The 9,851-nt window shown below is 50.5% G+C and overlaps 1 protein-coding gene across 1 annotated transcript in view; it reads right to left on the reverse strand.

Annotated features, from left to right (window-relative positions):
* Window positions 1–5,211: 5,211 nt before the first annotated feature.
* Window positions 5,212–9,851, reverse strand: part of cd164l2 (CD164 sialomucin-like 2) — an 8,428-nt gene continuing 3,788 nt past the window's right edge. Inside the window, exon 6 of the mRNA XM_071374383.1 lies at window positions 5,212–5,637. Within this exon, the coding sequence (XP_071230484.1) occupies window positions 5,622–5,637 (16 nt within the window). The 3' untranslated portion in view covers window positions 5,212–5,621. The remainder of the gene's footprint in view (window positions 5,638–9,851) is intronic.

Raw genomic sequence — 9,851 nt, forward strand, 5'->3', positions numbered from 1 at the left:
CTTCACCCAAATCCAGATAGCTGATGTTCTGAAAGAGCGGCAAAATCTGGAGCAAAACAGCCGGGCTAGACAATCTGGACACTCTCTTTCTAAAATGATCTGCCGAAATTGTTGCAACCCCTATTACTGTTCAACCTCTCTTTTGTATCGTCTGAGATTCCCAAAGATTGGAAAGCTGCTGCGGTCATCCCCCTCTTCAAAGGGGGAGACACTCTAGACCCAAACTGCTACAGACCTATATCTATCCTACCCTGCCCTTCTAAAGTCTTCGAAAGCCAAGTTAACCTCTTTGGGCTATAGGGGCAGTATTGAGTAGCCTGGATAAAATGTGCCCAATTTAAACGGCCTCGTACTCAATTCTTGCTCGTACAATATGCATATTATTATTACTATTGGATAGAAAACACTCTCTAGTTTCTAAAACCGTTTGAATTTTGTCTGTGGGTAAAACACAACTCATTTGGCAGCACACTTTCTGACCAGGAAGTGGAAAGTCTGAAATCGGCCTGCCTATAAATGGGCATGATACGTATGACTATACGTGCACGTCATACACCTTCCCCTAGATGTCAAGAGGAAGTGAGAGGAGAAATGAGTTGATTATCTTGGTCTGAGATATAATGCATCCTCTTGGAATGACGTGTCCCCCATTTTAGGTTTTCTGGAAGGCGCGTGGAGGGACCTGTTATTGCCTACTGGAAAGCTGTCGTTATGGGCGAATACTATCTCCGGCTTTGATTTTATTTGATACATGTCAAAATATCATCGTAAAGTATGTTTTTTCAATATAGTTTTATTAGAATATTAAAATTTATTCGGGACGTTAGGCGTGTTGCGTTGTTTGCGTTTGTTCACGAAGGAGAGTTTAGCACCACTTGGCCAGTGTGCTTGCTAATTCAAGAGGGAAAAACGACGTTCTGAATCCAAACAAAGACGGTTCTGGACAAAGGACCCATTGTACAACATTCTGATGGAAGATCAGCAAAAGTAGGAACCATTTTGTGATGCTATTTCATATATCTGTCGAACTGTGTACTAGTAGCTTTGCGCTCAGGTTTTGGTTATTCCCTTACCATAACTAAGTCTTATGTCATAATGAAGATATTTTTAGAATTCTAACACTGCGATTGCATTAAGAACTAATGGATCTATCGTTTCCTATACAACATGTATTTTTTTGTAATGTTTATGAATAGCTATTTGGTCAGAATAGGTGAGAGTCTAATAGAAATATCCGCACATTCTGGGAAAAATATGCTACGTTAGCACATTGTATAACCACGGATTTCAGCTCTAAATATGCACATTTTCGAACAAAACATAAGTGTATGTATAACCTGATGTTATAGGACTGTCATCTGAGGAAGGTTTATGAAGGTTAGTGAAATGTAATATCTTTTGCTGGTTTATTCGCTAACGCTAACGTGCCTATTGCTATCGCTAACGTGCCTTGATGAATGAATGCGGTAGTGTGGTAGGCTATTGTAGTAAGCTAATATAATGCTATATTGTGTTTTCGCTGTAAAACACTTAAAAAATCTGAAATATTGGCTGGATTCACAAGATGTTTGTCTTTAATTTGCTGTACACCATCGATTTTTCAGAAAAGTTTTATGATAAGTATTTAGGTAATTCACGTTGGTCTCTATAATTACTCTGGCTGCTTCAGTGCTATTTTTGACGGTAGCTGTGATGGTAGCTGCAATGTAAAACTGATTTATACCTCAAATATGCTCATTTTTCGAACAAAACATAGATTTATTGAATAACATGTTATAAGACTGTCATCTGATGAAGTTGTTTCTTGGTTAGTTTGGTTGGTTCTAGGTTAGTTTGGTTGGTTCTGTGCATGCTACCTGTGCTGTGAAAAATGTCTGTGCTTTATTTCTATTTGGAGGTGAGCTAACATAAATATACGTGGTGTTTTCCCTGTAAAACATTTAAAAAATCGGACATGTTGGCTGGATTCACAAGATGTGTATCTTTCATTAGCTGTATTGGACTTGTTAATGTGTGAAAGTTAAATATTTATAAAAAATATTTTTAGAATTTCGCGCTCTGCCTTTTCAGTGGAATGTGGGAGGAGTTCCGCTAGCGGAACGCCGGGGCTGTAAAGGTTAACAAACAGATTACCGACCATTTCGAATCCCACCGTACCTTCTCCGCTATGCAGAGCTGGTCATGGGTGCACCTCAGCCACACTCAAGGTCCTAAACAATATCATAACCGCCATTGATAAGAGACATTACTGTGCAGCCGTATTCATCGACCTGGCCAAGGCTTTCAACTCTGTCAATCACCACATTCTTATCGGCAGACTCAACAGCCTTGGTTTCTCAAATGATTGCCTCGCCTGGTTCACCAACTACTTTTCTGATAGAGTTTAGTGTGTCAAATCAGAGGGCCTGTTGTCCGGACCTCTAGCAGTCTCTATGGAGGTGCCACAGGGTTCAATTCTCGGGCCAACTCTCTTCTCTTTATACGTCTATGATGTCGCTTTTGCTGCTGGTGATTCTCTGATCCACCTCTACGCAGACGACACCATTCTGTATACCTCTGGCCCTTCTTTGGACACTGTGTTAACTAACCTCCAGACGAGCTTCAATGCCATACAACTCTCATTCCGTGGCCTCCAACTGCTCTTAAATGCAAGTAAAACTAAATGCATGCTCTTCAACCGATCACCGCCCGCACCCGCCGCCCGACTAGCATCACTACTCTGGACGGTTCTGACTTAGAATATGTGGACAACTACAAATACCTAGGTGTCTGGCTTGACTGTAAACTCTCCTTCCAGACTCACATTAAGCATCTCCAATCCAAAATTAAATCTAGAATCGGCTTCCTATTTCGCAACAAAGCATCCTTCACTCATGCTGCCAAACATACCCTCGTAAAACTGACTATCCTACCGATCCTCGACTTTGGCGATGGCATTTACAAAATAGCCTCCAAATTGGATGCAGTCTATCACAGTGCTATCCGTTTTGTCACCAAAGCCCCATATACTACCCACCACTGCGACCTATACGCTCTCGTTGGCTGGCCCTTGCTTCATACTCGTCGCCAAACCCACTGGCTCCATGTCATCTACAAGTCTCTGCTAGGTAAAGCCCCGCCTTATCTCAGCTCACTGGTCACCATAGCAGCACCCACTCGTAGCATGCGCTCCAGCAGGTATATTTCACTGGTCACCCCCAAAGCCAACTCTTCCTTTGGCTGCCTTTCCTTCCAGTTCTCTGCTGCCAATGACTGGAACGAACTGCAAACATCACTGAAGCTGGAGACTCATATCTCCCTCACTAGCTTTAAGCACCAGCTGTCAGAGCAGCTCACAGATCACTGCACCTGTACATAGCCCATCTGTAAATAGCCCATCCAACTACCTCACCCCCATACTGTATTTATTTATTTATCTTGCTCCTTTGCACCCCAGTATCTCCACTTGCACATTCATCTTCTGCACATCTACCATTCCAGTGTTTAATTGCTATATTGTAATTACTTCGCCACCATGGCCTATTTATTGCCTTACCTCCCTATTCTACCTCATTTGCACATACTGTATATAGACTTTTTCTACTGTATTATTGACTGTATGTTTGTTTATTCCATGTGTAACTCTGTGTTGTTGTATGTGTCGAACTGCTTTGCTTTGTCTTGGCCAGGTCGCAGTTGCAAATAAGAACTTGTTCTCAACTAGCCTACCTGGTTAAATAAAGGTGAAATTAAAAAATTTAAAACAAAAATGAATGTTTGAACAAGGCCCAGCCCAGCTCTACAAGCCCCAGCCCTACTATTCCCAGCTCTACTAGCCCAGCCCCAACTCTACTAGTCCCAGCTCTACTAGCACCAGCACTACAATCCCCAACTCGACAAGCCCCAGCTCTGCTAGCCCCAGCTCTGCTAGCTCCAACTCTACTAGCCCCAACTCTACTAGCCCCAGCTCTACTAGCCCCAGGCCAGCTCTACTAGCCCCAACTCTACTAGTCCCGGCTCTACTAGCCCAGCCCCAACTCTACTAGTCCCAACTCTACTAGTCCCAGCTCTACTAGCACCAGCACTACAATCCCCAGCTCGACTAGCCCCAGCTCGACTAGCCCCAGCTCTACTAGCCCCAGCTGTGCTAGCCCCAGCTCTCCTAGCCCCAACTCTACTAGCCCCAGCTCTACTAGTCCCTGCTCTACTAGCCCCAGCTCTACTAGCCCCAGCTCTACTAGCCCCAACTCTACTAGCCCCTGCTCTACTAGCCCCTGCTCTACTAGTCCTTGCTCTACTAGCCCCAACTCTACTAGCCCCAGCTCTACTAGCCCCAACTCTACTAGCCCCAGGTCTACTAGCCCCTGCTCTACTAGTCCCAGCCCCAGCTCTGCTATCCCCAGCTCTACAAGCCCCAGTCCAGCTCGACTAGCCCCAGTTCTACTAGCCCCAGCTCTCCGAGCCCCAGCTTGACTAACCCCAGATCTACTAACCCCAGCAATACTAACCCCAGCTATCCTAGCCCCAACTCTACTAGCCCAAGCTCTACTAGCCCCTGCTCTACTAGCCCCTGCTCTACTAGCCCCTGCTCTACTAGCCCCAACTCTACTAGCCCCTGCTCTACAAGCCCCTGCTCTACTAGACCCAGCTCTACTAGCCCCAGCTCTACTAGTCCCAACTCTACTAGTCCCAACTCTACTAGCCCCAACTCTACTAGCCCCTGCTCTACTAGCCCCAACTCTACTAGCCCCAGCTCTACTAGCCCCTGCTCTACTAGCCCCAACTCTACTAGCCCCAACTCTACTAGTCCCTGCTCTACTAGCCCCAGCTCTACTAGCCCCAGCTCTACTTGCCCCAACTCTACTAGCCCCAGCTCTACTAGCCCCAGCTCTACTAGCCCCAACTCTACTAGCCCCAGCTCTACTAGCCTCAGCTCTGCTAGCCCCAACTCTACTAGTCCCAGCCCCAGCTCTGCTATCCCCAGCTCTACAAGCCCCAGCCCAGCTCGACTAGCCCCGGATTTACTAGCCCCAACTCTACTAGCCCCAGTTCTACTAGCCCCAGCTCTCTGAGCCCCAGCTTGACTAACCCCAGCTCTACTAACCCCAGCAATACTAGCCCCAGCTATCCTAGCCCCAGTTCTGCTAGCCCTCTCTCTCTTTCTCTCTCTCTCTTTTTCTCTCTCGCTCTCATATACACACTCATACTAACGTAAATACATATTTTTTTGTATTGTGTTTATTTTCACAAACAACACAGAACAGATCCCAGACCCCTCCCTCCTGAATGCAGCTCAAACCAAACCAGTTCAACAAAACTAACTAATGAACATGTTTAAACACGATTCAAATCATTACACATTCATTACACATGGAACCTGAACCCCAATGTAAATATTGCACACATATTAGATCCAGACGAAACAAATCAGACAAGGAAAATAGAAATAAACACACAGGCATCAGGGAAAGGTCACCTGACAGGACAAAGAGAACACACACACACACACACAAGTACAACACACGCACACACACAGACACTGAAGTATGGTACATGACGTCATACAAAGCATCGTGACAGCATGGTGAGTCACAGCTCCCTCCCCCTTTCATCTTTTACTGTCCTCCTCTTCTCTCTCTCCTCTAGGCTGGCTGCTCTCTGTGGAGGAGTGTGTGAGAGAGAGAGAGAGAGAGAGAGAGAGAGAGAGAGAGAGAGAGAGAGAGAGAGAGAGAGAGAGAGAGAGAGAGAGAGAGAGAGAGAGAGAGAGAGAGAGAGAGAGAGACTTAGCAGAATTAGGCCGATATGCGGTAATTATCAAAATCCAGAAAATAGACGTTATATTCTACAACCACTTAAAGGGAAGCGATTCCCAAACCTTCCATAACAAAGCCATCACCTACAGAGAGATGAACCTGGAGAAGAGTCCCCTAAGCAAGCTGGTCCTGGGGCTCTGTTCACAAACACAAACAGACCCCACGGAGCCCCATGACAGCAACACAATTAGACCCAACCAAATCATGAGAAAACAAAAAGATAATTACTTGACACATTGGAAAGAATTAACATAGCAAACTAGAATGCTATTTGGCCCTGTACAGAGAGTACACAGTGGCAGAATACCTGACCACTGTAACTGACCCTTGCTGAACCTTGCTATTGAGAAAGGCCACCGAAGGCAGACCTGGCTCTCAAGAGAAGACAGGCTATGTGCACACTGCCCACAAAATAAGGTGGAAACTGAACTGCACTTCCTAACCTCCTGCCAAATGTATGACCATATTAGAGACACATATTTCCCTCAGATTACACAGACCAACAAAATTTTCAAAAACAAATTCACTTTTGATAAATTGGGTACAATACCACAGTGTGCCATCACAGCCGCAAGATTTGGTTCAGTGAAGAACAAACACCATTGTAAATACAACCCATATTTATGTTTATTTATTTTCCCTTTTGTACTTCAACTATTTGCCCATCATTACATCACTGTATATAGACATACAATTACATTTGAAATGTCTCTATTCTTTTGGAACTTTTGTGAGGGTAATGTTAACTGTCCATTCTGTATTGTTTATTTCACTTTTGTTTAATATTCTATTCTATTTCACTTGCTTTGGCAATGTTAACATATGTTTCCCATGCCAATAAAGCCCTTAAATTGAATTGAGAGACATTAAAGTTCAGCCCACTAGACGTCACTGTGGAGAAAACACACACACACACACACACACACACACACACACACACACACACACACACACACACACACACACACACACACACACACACACACACACACACACACACACACACACACACACACATACACACTCCTCCCCCTCTCTCACATGCACACCCTCACTCCTCTCTCACATGCACACCCCTCCCCCCTCTCTCACATGCACACCCTCCCCCTCTCTCACATGCACACCCTCCCTCCTCTCTCACATGCACACCCTCCCTCCTCTCTCACATGCACACCCTCCCTCCTCTCTCACATGCACACCCTCCCCCTCTCTCACATGCACACCCTCCCTCCTCTCTCACATGCACACCCTCCCTCCTCTCTCACATGCACACCCTCCCTCCTCTCTCACATGCACACCCATCCCCCTCTCTCACATGCACACCCTCCCTCCTCTCTCACATGCACACCCCTCCCCCTCTCTCACATGCACACCCTCACCCTCTCTCACATGCACACCCTCCCTCCTCTCTCACATGCACACCCTCCCCCCTCTCTCACATGTACACCCCTCCCCCCTCTCTCACATGCACACCCCTCCCCCCTCTCTCACATGCACACCCTCCCTCCTCTCTCACATGCACACCCCTCCCTCCTCTCTCACATGCACACCCCTCCCCCCTCTCTCACATGCACACCCCTCCCTCCTCTCTCACATGCACACCCCTCCCCCCTCTCTCACATGCACACCCTCCCTCCTCTCTCACATGCACACCCCTCCCCCCTCTCTCACATGCACACCCCTCCCCCCTCTCTCACATGCACACCCTCCCTCCTCTCTCACATGCACACCCCTCCCTCCTCTCTCACATGCATACCCCTCCCCCTCTCTCACATACACACCCCTCTCTCACATGCACACCCCTCCCCCCTCTCTCACATGCACACCCCTCCCCCCTCTCTCACATGCACACCCTCCCTCCTCTCTCACATGCACACCCCTCCCTCCTCTCTCACATGCACACCCCTCCCCCCTCTCTCACATGCACACCCCTCCCCCCTCTCTCACATGCACACCCCTCCCCCTCTCTCACATACACACCCCTCCCCCCTCTCTCACATGCACACCCCTCCCCCCTCTCTCACATGCACACCCCTCCCCCTCTCTCACATGCACACCCCTCCCCCTCTCTCAGATGCACACCCCTCCCCCCTCTCTCACATGCACACCCCTACACCTCTCTCACATGCACACCCCTCCCCCCTCTCTCACATGCACACCCCTCCCCCCTCTCTCACATGCACACCCCTCCCCCCTCTCTCACATGCACACCCCTCCCCCCTCTCTCACATGCACACCCCTCCCCCCTCTCTCACACGCACACCCCCCCCCCTCTCTCACATGCACACCCCTCCCCCCTCTCTCACATGCACACCCCTCCCCCCTCTCTCACACGCACACCCCTCCCCCTCTCTCACACGCACACCCCTCCCCCCTCTCTCACATGCACACCCCTCCCCCCTCTCTCACATGCACACCCCTCCCCCCTCTCTCACACGCACACCCCTCCCCCCTCTCTCACACGCACACCCCTCCCCCTCTCTCACACCCCTCCCCCCTCTCTCACATACACACCCCTCCCCCCTCTCTCACATGCACACCCCTCCCCCCTCTCTCACATGCACACCCCTCCCCCCTCTCTCACACCCCTCCCCCCTCTCTCACATACACACCCCTCCCCCCTCTCTCACACCCCTCCCCCCTCTCTCACATACACACCCCTCCCCCCTCTCTCACATGCACACCCCTCCCCCCTCTCTCACATGCACACCCCTCCCCCCTCTCTCACATGCACACCCCTCCCCCCTCTCTCACATGCACACCCCTCCCCCCTCTCTCACATGCACACCCCTCCCCCCTCTCTCACATGCACACCCCTCCCCCCTCTCTCACATGCACACCCCTCCCCCCTCTCTCACATGCACACCCCTCCCCCCTCTCTCACATGCACACCCCTCCCCCCTCTCTCACATGCACACCCTCCCCCTCTCTCACATGCACACCCTCCCTCCTCTCTCACATGCACACCCTCCCTCCTCTCTCACATGCACACCCTCCCTCCTCTCTCACATGCACACCCTCCCCCTCTCTCACATGCACACCCTCCCTCCTCTCTCACATGCACACCCTCCCTCCTCTCTCACATGCACACCCTCCCTCCTCTCTCACATGCACACCCATCCCCCTCTCTCACATGCACACCCTCCCTCCTCTCTCACATGCACACCCCTCCCCCTCTCTCACATGCACACCCTCACCCTCTCTCACATGCACACCCTCCCTCCTCTCTCACATGCACACCCTCCCCCCTCTCTCACATGTACACCCCTCCCCCCTCTCTCACATGCACACCCCTCCCCCCTCTCTCACATGCACACCCTCCCTCCTCTCTCACATGCACACCCCTCCCTCCTCTCTCACATGCACACCCCTCCCCCCTCTCTCACATGCACACCCCTCCCTCCTCTCTCACATGCACACCCCTCCCCCCTCTCTCACATGCACACCCTCCCTCCTCTCTCACATGCACACCCCTCCCCCCTCTCTCACATGCACACCCCTCCCCCCTCTCTCACATGCACACCCTCCCTCCTCTCTCACATGCACACCCCTCCCTCCTCTCTCACATGCATACCCCTCCCCCTCTCTCACATACACACCCCTCTCTCACATGCACACCCCTCCCCCCTCTCTCACATGCACACCCCTACACCTCTCTCACATGCACACCCCTCCCCCCTCTCTCACATGCACACCCCTCCCCCCTCTCTCACATGCACACCCCTCCCCCCTCTCTCACATGCACACCCCTCCCCCCTCTCTCACATGCACACCCCTCCCCCCTCTCTCACACGCACACCCCCCCCCCTCTCTCACATGCACACCCCTCCCCCCTCTCTCACATGCACACCCCTCCCCCCTCTCTCACACGCACACCCCTCCCCCTCTCTCACACGCACACCCCTCCCCCCTCTCTCACATGCACACCCCTCCCCCCTCTCTCACATGCACACCCCTCCCCCCTCTCTCACACGCACACCCCTCCCCCCTCTCTCACACGCACACCCCTCCCCCTCTCTCACACCCCTCCCCCCTCTCTCACATACACACCCCTCCCCC

The sequence above is a fragment of the Salvelinus alpinus genome, chromosome 29 (genome assembly GCF_045679555.1).
Source record: "Salvelinus alpinus chromosome 29, SLU_Salpinus.1, whole genome shotgun sequence".
In the NCBI taxonomy this organism is placed as follows: Eukaryota; Metazoa; Chordata; class Actinopteri; order Salmoniformes; family Salmonidae; genus Salvelinus; species Salvelinus alpinus.